Source organism: Eutrema salsugineum, unplaced genomic scaffold, assembly GCF_000478725.1.
Source record: "Eutrema salsugineum unplaced genomic scaffold, Eutsalg1_0 scaffold_10, whole genome shotgun sequence".
Lineage (NCBI taxonomy): Eukaryota > Viridiplantae > Streptophyta > Magnoliopsida > Brassicales > Brassicaceae > Eutrema > Eutrema salsugineum.
The window spans coordinates 5634419-5654121 of NW_006256908.1; the positions used below are offsets into that span (position 1 = coordinate 5634419).

The following is a 19703-nucleotide window of genomic DNA, read 5'->3' on the forward strand; positions in this document are numbered from 1 at the left end:
TTATGAAATCCAAAACGGAATCGAAAATCCGAATGCACAGATCGGTAACATGTTGATGCCAAAGGAGTTGAGGAGCACTCTGGGTCATTTTACATGCCAGAGTTTCTTCTTCTTCTTCTTGTGAGTGTGTGTTTCCTTGGTTTAGTGCATTTTTGCTTTGCTTGTCTTTGAATCGTTTTGGAAGTCCCTGACTAGCTTCTTCAGGTCTGCGCTAAACGTAGGATGCGCTGCGGCATGTGTTTGCTAGTAGAATCGCATAATCTTCGGAGATGTCTGGGTTTCAATCAACTTAGAAAAAAATGTCACTTGAGTGAGGTGGGGAACTTCAGGTTTTTTGCATGCCCATCTATAGATTCTTTCGATCTGAAGTTGCTTAACATTTACGTTTGTTAGTTACTATTTTTCGAACCGGTTTAGCTACTTTTGATGCATGGTTCTAGAAATACAATGGCTTAGTTTTGAAATCACATAGATAGAAGAAGAACACTTCGAATTTCTGTGCTGAAGAAAAGTATTCATACTTATTTTTTGTGCTGAAGAAAAGTATTCATACTTATGTTTTGGACTATACTCCTCTTACACCATACAGAAAGGAAGACGAAGAAAGTGAAGATTTTCATGATATCACAAAATATTGAAGTCTAGTAGGAGGACTAATGTATCTGGCATCAACACGACCAGATATATCATTCGCAGCGTCTTATCTATCAAGATATATGCAAGCACCTAAGCTACAACATTATAAAGAGGCTATACGAGTGCTTTGTTATATCAAAGGAACTAGTAATTATGGTCTAAGTTTTCAGAAAGTTGCAGAGGCAAAGAAAGTTGGATTCTCAGACTCAGATTGGGCAGGATGCAAGGAAGACATGAAAAGCACGACAGGATATTGTTTTAGTCTGGGAAGCGCAGTGTTTTCATGGCGGACACAAAAACAAGGAACAATAGCACAATCAACAGCAGAAGCAGAATATATAGCTTTATGTGCAGCAACAAATCAAGTAGTATGGCTAAGAAGACTACTAACCGAGTTAGGATTTGAAGAGGAAGAACCGATACCTTTGATTTGCGACAACACCTCAGCAATTGCAATCGGTCGGAACCCAGTGCATCATAAACGAACAAAACACATGCCAATCTAATATCACGTTGAGAGAGATTCACAACTGGATGAAGTAATCAATTTATTGTTCAAGTCATGAGCAAAGAGACGATATACTTACCAAAGCTATTGGAACAGCACAGTTCGAGAGGCTACGAGAACAGTTGGGAGTCACTAAATACAAGCTTAGAGAGAGTGTTGGGATAAGCTTGTCTCAGCTAATTGGAGAAGAAGAAGAATCAATTAAGGAAGAAATGATGAAATAATTTGGAGGGAAGATAAGGGAAGAATTGATAAACATGTGACAAGCACATGATTAGTGCTTTATAAAGAAGGTGATGGTGGTGTTCAATACAGCAACACAAATGTGGGAGCCTGAGATTATAAAGATAGACTTTGGCCTAGGTTACACGTGGCTTGGTTGTGTGGTGATGGCTGATAAATTTTACATGAGGGATAATGAGAACAGCTTTGTTTACGACCCAAAGGAAAGAAAATGGGAAAAGGACGAGATGTTGAATTCTAATAAGTGGATGCATGCGTGTGTAGTTGATGACGTATTGTACAACCACTATACGGACGAGAAGGAGATAAGAGCGTATGATCCAAAGCAAAGGTGTTGGAGAGTGGTGAAAGGTTTGGAAGAGTTGTTTTCTGAGAGGATGGAATTTTCAAGGACTGTGACTTACGGTGGGAAACTGCTTTTGCTTTTTTCTAAAGTGTTCAGAAAGAAACCATTAGAGATTTTCTATGTGGAGATTTCATTGGAAAGAAATCAAAGAAGAGAGATTTGGGGTAAAGTTGAGTGGAGTGATCATGTTTGGAATGCTGTGAAGTTTGACTGGAATAAACCTTTAGCTGTTGTAGTTTGATAAAAGAACTCTTTCTTCATATAACTTGTAGTTATCATCATTTTCATTAGAAACAAATTGATCAGAATTGAAAAACATATTTAGACTTCTCGGTTCTTGATTTCATTCTTATAATTTTTCACATTTCGGATTTTAACAAAACTTTAATAGAATTTTTTGTGAGAGCTTTGCATCTTTAATTATTTTAGTTTCATAGACTTCAAGCAAAGCTAGTTATGGTTTTTGCTTCATAAGCTTTTCCATAAGTACACATTGCGGTCAAAGTACAGTAAAAAAAAATCCCCACAAAAAATATCCCAAAGAAATTAAAATCAATCAAAGCATCAGAATCAGAGTTTACAGTGGAAAACAGCAGAGAAAACGAAGAAGAAGTTGAAGATAACCAAATTGTTGTGGTGGCTGTAATCTTGATTAGCAATTCAAGTAACTTCTTGTTTTGAAACAAGGAAAAGTAAGTGCAAGTGTGTGATGTCGTGATGTTTACACTATCTTTTTAAAAACTGCGCGTCATTTATCTCTTCGCAAAACGGCCCGAGCTTTCAGCTTTTTTTTTTTTAATCTATCTGCGCTCCGATTGTTGAAACAGACCAGTTTTTGTTATTAAGTTACTTTCTCGAAATGGGTATGTGGGTACCGATTACAGAGGTGTGAATTTTTAGTTCCCGATTGATTTTTGATTCTTCTTTACTCCAAAATTGTGATTTTGTTCTTCATTTCAGGTTTGCAAATTCAAAGAGACGATCCTACTCTGAAAAGTTAGTTTTTTTTAGTTCTCTCTTTTGTCTCCATTTAAAAAGTTTTGAATTTTCCAATACAAAGTTGCAAGGTTTTACAGTCGATAGTAAATCTCATCCTAAACCATAAACCCTTTATTCTTTTAGGGGACCTTGGAAATCTCTGTAAGACTATATTCTTCCTGTTGAGTGTTATGCTAAATTAACGAATCTTTGAAAATGTAGCAATTGAGGGTGAATTGGAGGTTGCTATATACAAGGCTGGTGGGATTCTAGATAGTAACTTTGGTGATCTTCATAAGATTGGTTTGGCTAGAAGTAGCCGAACTGATAAAGGAGTAAGCTTTCTAATGCATATATTCACTGTTTGTGTCTTTGATTGTTGTTTGATGTTTTAAACTTTGTTTTAGGTTCATTCTTTGGCAACGACAATATCGCTGAAAATGGAGATCCCTGACACTGCGTGGAAGGATGATCCTCACGGCACTGTTTTTTTTTTTAATCGATAAGAGCTTTTACAGAGCATGTTACAGAGCAGTTCCAAAAGAAAATACGCTGGATACCATGACCCTAGCATTTACAACATGAGGCTGATGATGATTTTGAAAGTTTTCAAACCAGAGATAGAGGTGAGATGGATGATGGGATCCTGACCCTGAGTGATGGTCCAGAGTTGCCAGCTTCGCTCTAAGAGTAAGCTGAATACCTTTAACAATCGACCACCACATGTCCGAATGCAACCGTCAGATTTCGCTGGCTTGATAACTGCACATATACAACCCTATATTTATGTCTTAGGGGTATTGGATCTCGAAATTTGATTGATTTTGGCATTTTGCAGGAACTAACGTTTCTATTAAATTTTGTAATGAGGTGTTTCATCAATTCTTTTAAATGTACGTATTATTGGATAAGTATTTGTATTCATTCTTTTAAAATACTTTAAATTCTACTTTTATTTAATATATGAGGTTTTAAATTCTATTACATACTCCTTTTGTTTCATAAAAAATGTCATTTTAGGATTTTATTTTTGTTTTATAAAGAGTGTTATTTTGTATTTCTAATGCAAATTATTAAACAAAATTCTAATTATAACCTTATTTTTTTTAGTATATTAATTAGAAAGAGAAAATTGTTATATGTATCAATAAGGATTAGTATAGAACTTTTATACATTTTCTTATTAAGTGTGAAATGTGTCTAAATGACGCTCTTTATGAAACAGAGAGAATATTTGTGTTATTCAATATTCGGTGGATTTTGTAGTAACGTCATTTACAAAGAATTTAATAGAAAATGATTGCATATCTTTCTCAAAGCAGCCAAAAAAAAAAACAATATCACAGAAAAAAAAAGGTATTGTTTTTTTTCATTCTTGAAATGATTAGTTCTTGTACTAGCTCCATGGCACTGTTTTGTATTTTTCTTCAAAAAGATATTTCGTTACTGTTTTCATATGTTTTGTCATATACATTTATGATATATATTGAATTTTTTTTGTACATGTACGTTAATATATTCATGTATACTTTTTTTCTTTAATTAGATGCAAATTGGAAGAACCTGACAACCAAAAAAAGTAAAAGGTAGATATTTTACGTGGACATCCCATGAAATTCATTTGTTGAAACGTTTACTGGTTGATGGTATCAAACAAGAATGGCGTGACTCAAATGGTTCTATAAGCAAATCAACAATTTAGACAAAGATAATGCCGGTTTAAAATAAAAAAAACTCGGATGCTGTAAAACTTACAAAATATTATGTGAATAATCAAATGAAATCTTTGAAAAAAGAATATTAAAGCTATGCAGAACTTCTCCGATGTAGCTCTGGTTTTGGGTGATCTTATCACAAAACAATTCACACCTTCAGATGAGGTGTAGGAAGAATATTTTAATGTAATATTTTAATCTTTTAAAAATATTCTATTAGTTTTAAGAATATTTTTTTTACTAATGAATATATTATATTTTGCCAGGACAGCCATACCATAACTACTTGCAGAATAACACTTTCGAAGACTATGAGGATTTGCAAATCATTTTTGAAAGTGTTATTGTAAGAGGAAACACCGTGTTTGGACTAGGTGGTGATATAAATGCTGCAATTTTTGAAGTTGAAATGATGTTCAAGAAAGAGAAGATGTAAATCATATGGAGAATGTCTGTGAAGTTAACATACCAACATATAAAACTTTGAAAGAAAAGCCACATTCTAGGAAGAGAGCTAAACCCCCTGGTAATGGAGATCCGTCAGAATCGACTAACCATGGTGATTACTCTGAAAATGTACTAACTGAAATGATTGAAGTTAGTACTAATCTCATAAATTTTATTCAACAAAAAGAAGAAATGTATCAAAGAGAAGTTGAGTTACGAGAAACTGAAAAAAAAAAAAATAATGTTTGGAACGCTATTAAAGAGATTCTTTGCTTTGAAGAGCTAGCATATTCGTTATGATGCAGTAATCAAGATTCTCACGTTGAAGATGAATGACGTATTTGTTAGCATGTCCGTTGAAGAACATTTGGGTTGGATTCTCCGTAACACCTAGAATACTAGTTTTAGGCTTTTAGCTATGCATATAACAAATTTAGAGATGAATTTGAATAATTGTTTCAGTTTACAATTTTTTTATTTTCTGCTTTTTCAGTAAATATGTCATTTGAGTTTTAAGCTAATAAAAGTTTCAATTTTTAATCAACTATTTACTTATTAATTGACTTATCAAAATTGGTCGTTTATTCCTTTTTTTTGGTCCAAACTTCTTTATAGGATTTTAAATGTTTACAAGAAGCCCATGAAGGGCACTTTTTGCAATCGAGTCTGCTAAAATATTTGCAACTCTTGGAATGAATCTAATCGAAATAGATTTGAAAGTTTTCATATCGGTGAAAACATGCGACAAAATCCCATGAATTTCAGAGAAGGATTGGTTTGAGTTGATCGCCTTGATTAAGGATTGGGCATCCGAGAGAATGAGGAGTTGATCGATGTTTTCCTCTCTCGCTGATTTCAGGGCTAATCGGATTGTTAGAGCTTCCGCCATTAGAGCTGAACCGACATGCAGGGCTGTGCTTGAGGCTTGTATCGCTCCGTTTGGTGTGTTTTCGAAACACCATCCCATCCCAGCCGCTTTCTTTTCTTTGCACCACGCAGCATCCATATGGCAGGTCACATATCTAGGCTGGATCGGGAAAGTCATTGGGCAGGAAAGTGAGTCCGTTTTCTTTGTTTGTTTGATCTGGGTTTTGGCAAGATACCATTCTCGAGCATCTGTTATGCTTTTTAGACCCGTCTCTTCTGGTGAGAAGGCTCTCTCATTGAAGATTTTTTGGTTCCTAGCAGTCCACAAGTTCCAAATAACCCAGGCATGGAGAAAACCCCTTTCAAGACCAGTAGGGGGAGGGTATGCAACCGGTTAAGAGTTGAAAGACCCGAGGCTACATCCTCCATCTCTTCCGGATTGAATTCCTGTGCCCAAGGTAATTTTATCCAGACTTCCAAAGCAAAGGGGCATTTAAATAGGAGGTGAAGGGTAGTTTCCACACCTTTGCATTTGCAGCATTTTGGATCACTAACAATTTGTCGAATGTATAGCTGATCTCCCACAGGAAGTCCTCGATGTAAAGCTTTCCACAAGAGGAGTTTGACTTTTGGGGCTGAGTGGATCGACCATACCAGATCATTCCATTTCAGATCACTTATCACTCCAGAGTCAGAGCTCAACCTCGTCTCTTCCATAGTGCTCAGGTAACCCGACTTAGTTGAGTAAACTCCATTTGTGTTTTAACCCAAATACGATGATCTTCATTCTTCCTCCAGCTAGGCTTGATACATAAGATTTTTTCTTTATAATGAGGGAGGTATGCTTCAATTTTCCCCCGATCCCTATCCAATGCATCCTCATTTAGCAGATCTTTTACTTTCAGGTAAATAAGCTCTTGAGGGCGGGACCATAGGGGCGTAACAGTTCAGATGATGACAACCAATCGTCATTCCAGACCTCGATAGACTCACCATTCCCCATTGCCCATCCAAGGTGTTTCTTCAGGAGATCTCTTCCGGCAATGATGCTTTTCCAGCCATGGGAGTGTATCGAGGGTAGTGAGCATTCCAGAATGGAGGTATCAGGGAAGTACTTGCCTTTAAGAATCCTTCTGAGAAGGCATTGAGGTTTTAAGAGGAGCCGCCCGGCTATCTTTGCAAGGAGAGAGTCATTAAAGATAGCTATGTCTTTAATTCCTAATCATCCATATTGATGTGGATTGGCCATCTTCTCCCATGATACCCAGCTTGTCTTTCTTTTGTCAGGTGAGGAGTCCCACCAGAATCGGGTTAAGGCTGTCTGAATTCTTTTGCAGAGAGATATTGGGAGTTTGAAGCAGGTCATAGCGTAGGATGGCATTGCTGCAAGAACACTTTTCAGCATGACAAGCTTCCCTGCCCCAGATAGCAGTCTCGAAGCCTAGCTAGCAGCTTTTTGGGTGATCCTGTCTACTATAGAAGTAAAAAGGTCCATTTTCTTCCTCCCAAAATGCTCAGGTAACCCAAGGTACTTGCCTATTCCCCCTTCTGTATCGATATTTAGGATTTGCTTGATTTCCTCTTTTAATGCATCTGGGGTTTTCCGGGCAAATGTTACTTATGACTTTTGAAAGTTGATAAGTTGGCCTGACACTGTCTCATAGTCTGATAGGATTTTACGAAGTGTCCTGCAGTTTTTCACACTTGCAGTGCAAAAAAACATCGTATCATCTGCAAAAAGCAGGTGATTTACTCTAGGGCAGCCTCTAGCAACTTTAACTCCTTGTAGTTTCCCTGCTTCCTGACATTTCCAACACAACCCCGATAAGACTTCACTGCATAGGATGAATAGGTAAGGGGATAATGAGTTGATAACACCGTATTTTGACCACTTTTATGGATCGTTTTGAAATAATTTTTCTATGTTTTTAATTTCTTTCAAGTACTTTTATTACGTTTTTCTAATATTTGTAGTTCCAAGACTCTTTTCAGGAAACTTAGGGAAAAACTTAACAAAATGGATACAAGACCAGATTTTCAGCTCAGAGTCAAACCGTCAGAAGTTCACCCTCGATTGAAGGCTTTCTCACCGTCTGATCCAGCTCAAATTTGGAGATCTCAAAGATGGAAGTATCAGCTTTCCAGCATACTTTACAGCTTGGCAATCCAACAGTTCAATCAAAAGATACGCGAAGAGCAGATGTCCCGTAAACCATCCGGCAAGCGTTTCCACCCATGGCCAATAGCCCATTCCCTGCGGTCACGCACATCCCAATCGTGGCCAGCCATCCATTCTCCGTGGTCACGCACTTCCCGACCCCGCCCAGCCAACTCCGAATCGAATGCCCATTTCTGAAGCCCATATCATTTTCCCAGCCTCAATTTCGGAACCCTAAAGACCAGAGAGCATTTGAGACTATAAATACATATCATTTAGGTCATTTTTACAGAGAGAATAAGAGAGACGAAATACTTTAGAATAATTTTACTTTAAGCTTTTGTTTTTAGGTTTTAGGGAGAGAGAGATTTGTCTCTTGAACCCTTGTTCTTTCTTTTTCAATTTCGGTTTCTGTTCTACTCTTTAATACTATGTTATTGATTTCTTTTATCATATCTGAGTAGTTTTATTGTTGGATCTAAGGGATTTTCGATGGGGATACATATGTTCGATGAGGATTCCATGAGCTATTGAAGCCGAATCTTAGAACTTTTTCTTCTGAATTTATTTTTACTGCATGAGAGTAGTGTCATGAACTACAATCTGATCCAGATGCTTGGTGACACGAAAGTGTTCATCCGGTGTCAGATCTAGTTTAGGAGAGCAAAACAAACATAGGAGTGGAAACCGACCTATGGGCGATTTGTGAATGCTGACGAGTCTTAAACATAATGTATCTCTTCTCTTCCAGGGCCAGAGTGGAAACCTACTGGTCAGGGTTGAGAGAGATATTTTTCTATGATCACGACAGTGGCGTACTCATACGTCTGCGACTCTAGTTCAAAAAGTTTAAGCTAAGATCTTATCAAATGTACTCTCTAGCAATGTTTTGAATCGTTCATATCCCTGAGAAAACTTCCCTGAAACCCAGCGCCTCTTTTCCGATAGATTTACACCGATTTTCATTCAAGATTTAGTCTAGTATCTTTACTCTTTCAATCGATTTTCATATAAGCAATTAGGTTTAGTCGTTTTCTCTTTTTAGCCGTTTTTGTTAAAGTTTAGTTATTAGTTTATTTTAATTCCCGTACTTTCTCTTTAAGATTAATTTTTACGTTTTAAAGACATCACCAAAACCCTCACAAAAATTGCTTGGTTATATACTTCCTTACTTTATATTTATTTCGAAAGCTTTTGCAAGAAAGATCCTCTTTCCCTGTGGATTCGATTCCTAAGTATTACAATCGATCAGCTGTACACTTGCAGCTATTGATTTCATTTAGGGTAAAACTTGACAACCCTCACGACAGCACACATCATGGTTCACCCTGCCTTATTTCCCTGCTTGGCTTCACAAAACCTATAGGAGCTCCATTTAGAAGAAAAGAGAACGATACTGTGCTTATGCACTGCATAATCCAACGCGTCCACTTTGCATGAAAACCAAGTGTTTTTTAACCCCTTCTATAAAGCCCCACTCTAGTCTGTCATAAGCCTTGCTCATGTCAGTCTTTATGGCCATTGCACTTTTTTCCTTAGCTTTTGACGTTTTCAGAAAATGCAGGACTTCGTGTGTAATGAGAACATTATCAGAAATTGCTCGTTTTGGGACGAAAGTCGATTGGTTCTCAGAGATGATCTCACCCAAAATAGGTTGCAGCCGGCGAAAAAGCACTTTAGAGATCACTTTATAGTAAGTATTACATAGAGCTATGGGTCTATACTCTGATACCTTTGTAGGGCTTCTCACTTTCGGGATTAGCCTAAAATGAGTCTCATTTATTGTTTTCGGCATGCAGCCTGATGCAAATAACTGCTTGACCTCTGAGACAATGGCTTTCTCCACTACTACCCAATTTGCTTGGAAGAAGGCTGCTGAAAAACCATCAGGCCCTGGAGCCTTATCCGGATGGATCGAGAACATGGCTTCTCGGATCTCCTCGCTTGTTACTTCTCTCGTCAGTTCCTTATTCATCTCATCAGTAACCTTTCTCTCTAAAGCTTTGTTTAAGATTTCCATATTGGCCTCTGCATTGAACTCTTGACCTTTGAGTAGTGACTTGTAGAAAGAAGATATGGCTTTTAGAATTTCGTCCTCTTTATACACTGGTGTGCCCTCTTCATTTTCTATAACTGTTATCTTGTTAACTGCGTATCTTGTCTTCGCAGATGCATGGAAAAATCCGGTGTTCCTGTCCCCCAAGGCCAGCCACAGCTGGCAGCTTCTCTGTTTCTAAAAGGCTTCTTCCTGTTTATATGCATTGGTTCGATTATTCCTATTTTACATTTTTAATACTTTCTAACTGAATCTACTTTGTTAAATATTTACATTATTGGAACAATTAAAACCAAGCTTGGACCGTGGTATGGTTTGGTGTTTGTATTGGAAGATCATCTAACAAGATTAATAAAATAAATAATTCCAAAAATATAATCCAACAAAATAAAAATATTTTTTTACATTAATTTCAAAACAAAACAAACAATTTATAAGATATTTGGAGACGTGTGTATTTGTCAAGTAAAATATAACAACCATTTCAAACTTTTAAATTCAAATTATAAAACCAGTGACATTGTTTAAAAAAAATATAAAAAAGGTTTTTATAATTATGGTCCACCAATATCATATGATCACTCACAAATAGCATTATTTGTAGTCAATCAATATCATAGAATCCCTTAAAGATAGTATAAAATTAGATTACAATATTTGAAACTTGAAAACTTAACACGTGAAATTGATGTAATATATAGCCATGCCTAGTTGTTTTCATTTGTTGTACATTTTTTGCTATGTACTATATTGGATTCCAATTGTTAAGTTTTTTAACAGGTTATCTTTTGATGGATCCAAATTCTTATGAAGAAGACACCACAAGAGAAGATAACGAACAAACAGAGAAAATGATGATTTTGACACAAGCATATCTCTATTGATGGTGATAGTGGCTATAGGAGTTCAATTCCTAAACTCACAAAAATTTGTCATGGGTGATAGTTTTATTGAACGTCCAATTCGTCGACCAGTCACAATACTCGGTGGAGAATACATACAAAAAGTATTAAAAGAATATCCTAAACATTTTCGGGTGTTGTACCGTATGTTTCCAGATGTTTTTTTGAAGTTATCTAAAATACTCAGAGAAAAAGTTGGTTTACAAGACACAAGATTCATATCTGTTGAAATAATGCTTGCTATCTTTATACATATGGTTGGGCAAAACTCGAGGTATTGCATGTTAAGGACACATTTAAAAGATCCAAGTTTACAATAAGCACTAGCTTTAATTATATCTTAAAAGCTATACTTGTAATAGCTCCAAGCCTAATGGTGAAACCAGATGGTTTAGTACCTATGAAAACTAGATAAAGTACACGATTCTATCCATATTTTAAGGTACATTATTTCATCTCTTGTGTTATTTATATTTTATGTTCTTTCCAAAATCCAATTAATCATTTTTTTAGAATTGTGTTAGTGTGCTAGATAGAACACATATATCTGCGTATATAGACGTGAGGTAGCAAGCTATACTTGTAATAGCTCCAAGTCTAATGGTGAAACCAAATAGTTTAGTCCCTATGAAAATCAGAGTAAGTACACGATTCTATCCATATTTTAAGGTACATTATTTCATATCTTGTGTTATTTATATTTTAGGTTTTTTTCAAAATCCAAATAATCATTTTTGTTTCAGAATTGTGTTGGTGCGCTAGATAGTACACATATATCTGCAACAGTATTTAGACGTGAGGTAGCAAACTACCGTAATCGAAAAGGAGAAATATCATAAAATGGTTTAGCTGCATGTAACTTTGACTTAAAGTTTGTATATGTTCTAGGTGGATGGGAAGGTTCAGCACACGACTCATGAGTGTTAAGTGATGTTTTAACAATAACAACAAACAATTTCCAAGTACCTGAAGGTAAAAAAAAATTATAAATTAATTTACATATCATATGTCTAATTATTAATACTGTATTTTCATCTTAAATTTCAGGAAAGTTTTATCTAGTTAATTGTGGATTTCAAAATTGACTTAATTTTTTTTTGCTCTATTTTGTAGTGTTTGTTATCATCTACTAGAATTGACTGGCAAATGACGTGATCATAACACTGCAGCTGAGTTATTCAATCTTCGCCATGTTAGTTTGAGAAAAGTTGTCGAAAAGATATTTGGAATTTTTAAATCTCGATTTTTAAATCCGCACCTCCTTCTTCTTACGAGAAACAAATTGGATTAGTATAGCATGTGCAGCGTTGCATAAACTTTTTCGTAAAGAATACTGCTCTGATTTAGGTGAATTTCAAAGTGAAGAAATATTCATACCAATCAAGTTGATAGAGATGAGTTTCTGGAGACACAAGAGCAAGACAGAGAAATCACAAATATTTGGAGAAAAGCTATGATTGAAGATATAAGGAGAAATGCTATAAGTTTAGAAAATTCTTAAATATTGTTATGCATTTGATAAAAATTCTTTATTACGGTAGCAAGATCCTCTTGTTCAAAACACAGCAAGATCCTCTTATTCAAAAATGCGGAAAGATGATGCCATGGTTCGGTTTGAATCCCATTGTTGATTTTATTTTTCTGGTTAAATGATTTACTCCCATTTTTTAAAAAAGAATTAGGAAGTTTAATTGCAAAAAAAAGGTAGCTTTTTGAGACGAAACGATTGAAATCACACCGAAAAATATTAGAAATTTAGTCGCTACATAAATCACATTTGCAGAATAAAAACCAATGAAGAAGCTGATTCAGATCTTTAATCGAGTGATTGAGAGAAATTTTGATTCTGAGTTTCTTCGTCCTCATAGAATAGAGATCTAGCAAAGGATCAAAAAGAGAGAAAAAAGGAACTCGAGAGATTAGTAAAAAAAAAAAAAATTTACTGTGATAAGTGATGTGAAGATATAGACGGTGATCATCAGTGGAAGCTCCAAGTTTATGCAGAGCTAAGAGGAAGAAGGAGTTTAAGCGGTATATGCTTAAGTGTTGTGAAGACTCTGGTTCATGTAGAGAGTCTCAAGTTGTAGGTCCACTTAGACAGGTGTCTATCTCTCATACGTTTAGATTCAATGACGTGTAACCGAGCTGGATATAAAGCTCGGATAAGTCTCCTCTCTCATTGACTAGAGTTGTTACTGTTACTAGCCGTTATAGTGAGAGAGAGAGAGAAGAGAGAGAAAAAGACGATCTGTATCTTGTTCCGGCGAGTTTGCCGTGAGTAGTGGATTCCAGTGGGTTTACACCGGGGAGACGTAGCGTCCTAGTTAAAGGCGTGAACTCCTTAAATCTTATGTGTCTTCTTCTTCTTCTTTCTTCATACTTCTTTTGTTCGCGATTCGTTTTCAATCGGAGTGTTCAAGTTCTTAATCGAGAACTAAGTAGAAGATTAGGCGTTAATCTTCACAAATTGGTATCAGAGCTGAGGTTATTTGGCGAGTAATCGAATCCGATGGCTATGACGACTACACAGAATATCGAAGTCAGTATGTTCGATGGATCTAGAGATTTCGGGATCTGGAAAAAGATAATGTTGGCGAATCTCACAGTTCAAGGTCTAAAGGATGTTCTCACAGAAAGACAGGATCCAGGAGTCAAGGATGACGAAGATTTGGATCAAGCTGCAAAGAAAGCGAAAGAGAAAGATGAAGCAGATTGGCTAACCAGAGATGAGAAAGCGTTGAATCTCATCTTTATGTGTGTTGGCGATCACGTTCTGAGGAAACCTGACAAATGCACATCTGCAGCACAAGCCTGGGAAACGCTTGATAAGCTGTACATGGCTAAGACCTTACCGAATCGAGTACACTCTCAGCTCAAGGTGTACTCATTCAAGATGCAAGACTCAAGAACGATAGATCAAAACGTTGATGATTTCTTGAAGCTAATTGCAGATCTCAATAATCTCAGCATAGAGATTCCAGAAGAGGTTCAAGCTATCCTACTCCTAAATGCTCTGCCTACCAGGTACGATTCTTTGAAGGAAACTTTAAAGTACAGTAGATATGCTATAGGCTTAGAGGATATAGCTAGTGCGGCTAGATCTAAGGAGATGGAATTTAGAGATGCCTCTAGTTCTAAGAATGTAGGAGAAGGACATTATGTTAGAGGCAGATCAGAGACCAGAACAGGAAGTCAGGGTCACTCCGGCAAGGGAAATCACAGTCGATCCAGGTCAAAATCTAAAGATGGTAAAAGAGTTTGTTGGATCTGCGGTAAAGAAGGTCACTTCAAGAAACAGTGTTACAAGTGGCTGGAAAGGAACAAAGATAAGAAGCAAATGCAAGGATCAGGGGAATCTTCCATGGCTCGTGATGATGCTCGTGATTTGGTTGGACTACTAGTAGCAGAGGTGAATGTGAGCTCTAGCGAATCAGACCAAGAAGAGTGGATCATGGATACCGGTTGCTCGTTCCACATGACCCCAAGGAGGGAACTATTCATAGACTTGAAGGAGCTTGATAGTGGGAAAGTTCGAATGGCCAACAATTCGATAACTGAAGTTAAAGGCATTGGTTCTATCAGGTTTGAAAACCCGGATGGAACAACCTTCATTCTTCATGAAGTGAGATATATGCCAGGCATCTCACGAAACCTTATGTCTATGGGATTCCTTGAAGCTAAAGGATGTACGTTCAAAGGTGAAAATGGGGTATTGAAGGTGGTTAAAGGATGCACGGTATTCATGAAAGGTACAAGAAGACACTCTCTGTATTTCCTCCAAGGTAGAGCAACAGTATCATCTGAAATAGTGGTTGAGTCTGCAGCCACTGTGAGAGCTGATAGTGAGGATGATATGGCTCAGTTATGGCACAGTCGGATGGGTCATATAGGTCAGAAGGGATTCGAGTTGTTGTCAAAGAAAGGTTGCTTCGGGAAGTGTAAAGTGACAGAGGTTAAGTTCTGCGAAGATTTTGTGATGGGGAAATCACACCGAGTTAGTTTTAGAACAGCACAACATGTCACTAAAGATAAACTCGATTATATCCACTCAGATTTGTGGGGATCTCCAAATGTTCCCTTAAGCTTAAGTAGGAGACAGTATTTTATCTCCTTCATAGATGATTTCACTAGAAAGGCTTGGATATATTTCCTAAGGTCTAAAGATGAAGCTTTCAAAAGCTTTGTTGAGTGGAAGAAAATGGTTGAGATTCAAACCGAAAGAAAGGTTAAAAAGTTGCGTACGGACAATGGCTTAGAGTTTTGCAACCAGGTATTTGATCAGTTCTGCAGGGATGAGGATATTGTGAGACACCGAACATGCACCTACACTCCTCAGCAAAATGGAGTGGCTGAGCGTTTAAATAGAAGCATAATGAATAAGGTTCGGTGTATGCTCAGTGAAAGTGGTCTAGAACAATGTTTCTGGGCTGAAGCGGCTTCAACGGCTGTGTATCTGATAAACAGATCACCCTCATCATCTATAGAGTTCAAGATTCCTGAGGAACTGTGGACATCAGTAATGCCCAGTCTTGAGGGCTTAAGAAGCTTCGGATGCCTAGCCTATGTACACTCAAGTGATGGAAAGTTGAACCCTCGAGCCAAAAAGGGAATTTTCACCGGATATCCAGAAGGAGTAAAGGGATTCAAGGTTTGGCTTATGGAAGAACAGAAAGTGGTAATCAGTCGGAGTGTTGTCTTCAGAGAGGATCAGGTCTACAAAGATGTTAAATTCGATTCTACGGGTGAAGAAGGTCCAAGTGGAGTGAAGCAAAATATTGTTGAGTTAACAGATGCTCAAGAGCCTGTAGAGGATGTTCTTCAAGGTGGAGCACCTAATGAATCGGATGGTGTGGATAATACACGAGATGAAGAAAGTCCGGAAGCTGACAATCAGGATTTGAGAGATTATCAGCTTGCTAGGGACAGAACAAGAAGGCAAATTGTTAGACCAACAAGGCTTGATGATTACCAGTGTGATCCCACAGACGGTGAAGGTGATTTTGCAGGTTTCTTATGCTTGATGTCAGAAGATGGAAGCTCAGAACCGTCCTCCTTTCAAGAAGCGATGTGCAATCCTGATAGTGATAAGTGGAAGGAAGCAGCTGATGAAGAAATGCTGTCACTTAAGAAAAACCAAACTTGGGATTTGGTAGATAGACCATCTAATCAGAAAGCTATCATTTGTAGAAGGATCTTCAAAAGAAAACCTGGTATCGTAGGTGTTGAAGCTCCTAGGTTCAAAGCTAGATTAGTGGCCAAAGGCTTCTCGCAAAAGGAAGGAATAGATTACAAAGAAATCTTTGCCCCAGTAGTGAAACACGTATCCATAAGATACTTGTTGTCTGCGGTGGTCCACTATGATATGGAACTTCAACAGATGGACGTTAAAACGGCTTTCCTTCACGGTTTTCTTGATGAATTCATTGTGATGGAACAACCAGAAGGTTATGTAGATCAGAAATTTCCAAAGAAATTCTGTCGGTTAAAGAGATCTTTATACGGACTCAAACAGTCTCCAAGACAATGGAACTTACGCTTTGATGAGTTCATGACTAAGAGTGGGTACAGCAGGAGTGAATATGATCAGTGTGTATACTTCAAGAGGATGGGGAATGGATCATATATATACTTGCTGTTATATGTGGATGATATTCTGATTGCATCAGTTGATAAGGATCAAGTCGCTAAGCTAAAGGTTCTTCTGAATTCTGAATTTGAAATGAAGGACTTAGGGGATGCAAAGAAGATCTTAGGTATGGAGATAGTCAGATACAGAGTTTCAGGAGGTCTTTGGATATCTCAGGAGAACTATCTGATGCGAATTTTTTCAAACTTCGATATGGACCAAGCTAAATCGGTTGCTACACCTTTGGGGATACATTTCAAGCTTCGATCCGCTACAGAGAAGGAATTTGCGGATCAACAAGAGTATATGCTTAAGTTTCCATATCAGAGTGCAGTGGGAAGTATTATATACTCGATGATAGGAACCCGTCCTGATTTGGCATATCCAATAGGTTTGGTTAGTCGTTTCATGAGCAAAGCAGTCAGAGATCACTGGCAGGCTGTTAAGTGGGTACTGCGTTATATAAAGGGTTCAGTGAAGAACAGGCTTTGCTACAGGAATAACGGAGATTTTGTGGTAAAGGGTTATGTTGATTCGGACTATGCAGCTGATCAAGACAATCGAAGATCGATCACGGGTATGGTATTTGTTGCAGGAGGCAATGCTGTGAGCTGGAGATCATCATTGCAGAAGGTCGTTGCATTGTCCACAACGGAAGCAGAGTATGTAGCTCTCTCAGAAGCTGTACGAGAAGGTGTGTGGCTTGGTTTGCAGAAGAGCTAGGATTTCCACAAGACTCTGTTGAAATCTTTTGTGATTCTCAAAGTGTTATAGCTCTCTCTAAGAATGCTGTGTTTCACGAGAGAACTAAGTACGTAGCCACCAAATATCATTTTATACGAGACCTTATAAGCGATGGAGAAGTTCAAGTATCGAAGATCAGTACAGCCTACAATCCGGCGGATATGTTTACTAAGGTCTTACCAGTTTACAAGTTACAAGAAGCATTGGAAATGCTTCGGGTTGGAACGAAATGATTTGCAATCGGTTAAAGGGTGCAGTGTCCGGTCAAGGATGCAAGAGACTTCACCAAGTTCTGATGATCTTGTCTAAGGTGGAGATTTGAAGATATAGACGGTGATCATCAGTGGAAGCTCCAAGTTTATGCAGAGCTAAGAGGAAGAAGGAGTTTAAGCGGTATATGCTTAAGTGTTGTGAAGACTCTGGTTCATGTAGAGAGTCTCAAGTTGTAGGTCCACTTAGACAGGTGTCTATCTCTCATACGTTTAGATTCAATGACGTGTAACCGAGCTGGATATAAAGCTCGGATAAGTCTCCTCTCTCATTGACTAGAGTTGTTACTGTTACTAGCCGTTATAGTGAGAGAGAGAGAAGAGAGAGAAAAAGACGATCTGTATCTTGTTCAGGCGAGTTTGCCGTGAGTAGTGGATTCCGGTGGGTTTACACCGGGGAGACGTAGCGTCCTAGTTAAAGGCGTGAACTCCTTAAATCTTGTGTGTCTTCTTCTTCTTCTTTCTTCATACTTCTTTTGTTCGCGATTCGTTTTCAATCGGAGTGTTCAAGTTCTTAACCGAGAACTAAGTAGAAGATTAGGCGTTAATCTTCACATGATGAATGGAGTGTGAGTAGGTAGAAATGGAGAAGAAAAGGTCGTTAGGGTTTAATTTTTGCATTATTTTTAAATAAAACTGCTATTTTCATTAAAAATGCTAAAGGAGACAACGAACCGAAGATGTCAAGGTCTTTACTCCCATTTTTTTTTTAAAAATAGGAAGATTAATTGCAAAAAAAAAACTTGTGTACTGTCAAGGTCTTTCGGCCAACCAAATAACTGGGCTGAGCCTAAAGATCTACAGTTTTATTTAGTTGTATATATTAAATTTTTTTCCATTTATTATTGTGGGTTTAGAATCTGACCTAGAAGCAAAGGTTATTAGGGTTTTGTGCTTTTTCTCTCTGAGATCGGGTGATTGTTGATCATCTGGTGGAAATGTCATCTAAAATTAGTGCAAAGAAGAAGACGCCATCGTCGTCCCTGATTACGTTACTTCCGATCACTCGTTGCGTCCCGTGAGCTATACGCGAGACGATCGTTGCTGGGCTGCACCGAACACTGTCTCTATGCTCTCCTCTTTAACCGAGAAACCAAGGATTATCGTTTGAATATTCTCAGCCGGATAGCCAACGGCAATTGCCGCTTTGTCCTTATCCCTTCGCTTCCCGCTATGCCTTACCGTGGAAGCTTTGTCGCGGTGGGTCCGAGGATATATATGTTTGGTGGGGACCAGAAAAATATTGCGTTAAGCATCGACTGCATATCTCACACGGTGCAAACCCTCCCCAGCATGCATGTGCCCATGTCTAATTCATCCGCTAACATCATCAACGGGAGAATCTACGTAATTGGATATTGCGATAATAATAGAGGGAAGAACGTGATGGTGGTGTTCAATACAGCAACACAAATGTGGGAGCATGAGATTATAAAGATAGACTTTGGCCTAGCTTACACGTGGCTTCGTTGTGTGGTGATGGCTGATAAGATTTACATGAGGGATTATTATAACAGCTTTGTTTACGACCCAAAGAAAAGTATATGGGAAACGGACGAGATGTTGAATTCTAAAAAGTGGATGAATGGGTGTGTAGTTGATGACGTATTGTACTACCACTATCGGCATGAGAACGAGATAAGAGCTTATGATCCAAAGCAAAGGTGTTGGAGTGTTGTGAAAGGTTTGGAAGAGTTGTTGTCTGAGACGACAAATTCATTGGTTTCAAGAACTGTGAGTTACTGTGGGAAACTGGTTTTGTTTTTTGGTAAAAGATCTTCTTGGAAGGTTCGTTGTGCGGAGATTTTGATGGAAAGACGTCAAGGAGGAGAGCTTTGGGGTAAAGTTGAGTGGTATGATCATGTTTTGACTGGTGTGAATTTTTACTGGAGTAAAGCTTTAGCCGTTGTAGTTTGATAAAGGAACTCGTTCTTCATATAACTTGTGTTCTTGTTTTTTTTAAAAACAAATTTGTACAGCTTCACCCAAATGTCTATATGACCAGAATAGAGTCCGATTACAATTCAGATCAGTTTTCTAGAAACTTTTTTTTTATATAATCGAAAACCCTAATCCAACTGAAAATCTGAATGTACAGATTGGTAACATGTTGAGGCAAAAGGAGTTGAGGCACTCTGGATCATTTTACATGCCAAAGTGTCTCCTAGTTGGAAGATAAAGAGTTGCAGTTTAAGTTACTCTCTTGTT

At 37.7% G+C, this 19703-nt stretch overlaps 2 protein-coding genes and 2 pseudogenes across 2 annotated transcripts; all 4 read left to right on the forward strand.

Moving 5' to 3' along the window:
• The first annotated feature begins 1440 nt into the window (after window positions 1-1440).
• LOC18026602 (F-box/kelch-repeat protein At4g38940) lies at window positions 1441-1974 on the forward strand. The gene has a single exon (XM_006410064.1). It carries the CDS (start codon window positions 1441-1443, stop codon window positions 1972-1974), a length of 534 nt encoding a protein of 177 aa, XP_006410127.1.
• Window positions 1975-2592: 618 nt separating this feature from the next.
• Window positions 2593-5267, forward strand: LOC112081560 (annotated as a pseudogene).
• Window positions 5268-11456: 6189 nt separating this feature from the next.
• LOC112081561 lies at window positions 11457-12357 on the forward strand (annotated as a pseudogene).
• Window positions 12358-18668: 6311 nt separating this feature from the next.
• Window positions 18669-19412, forward strand: LOC112081562 (F-box/kelch-repeat protein At4g38940-like). Its single transcript, XM_024148324.1, has one exon. The coding sequence runs from the start codon at window positions 18669-18671 to the stop codon at window positions 19410-19412; it is 744 nt and encodes a 247-aa protein (XP_024004092.1).
• Window positions 19413-19703: the final 291 nt, after the last annotated feature.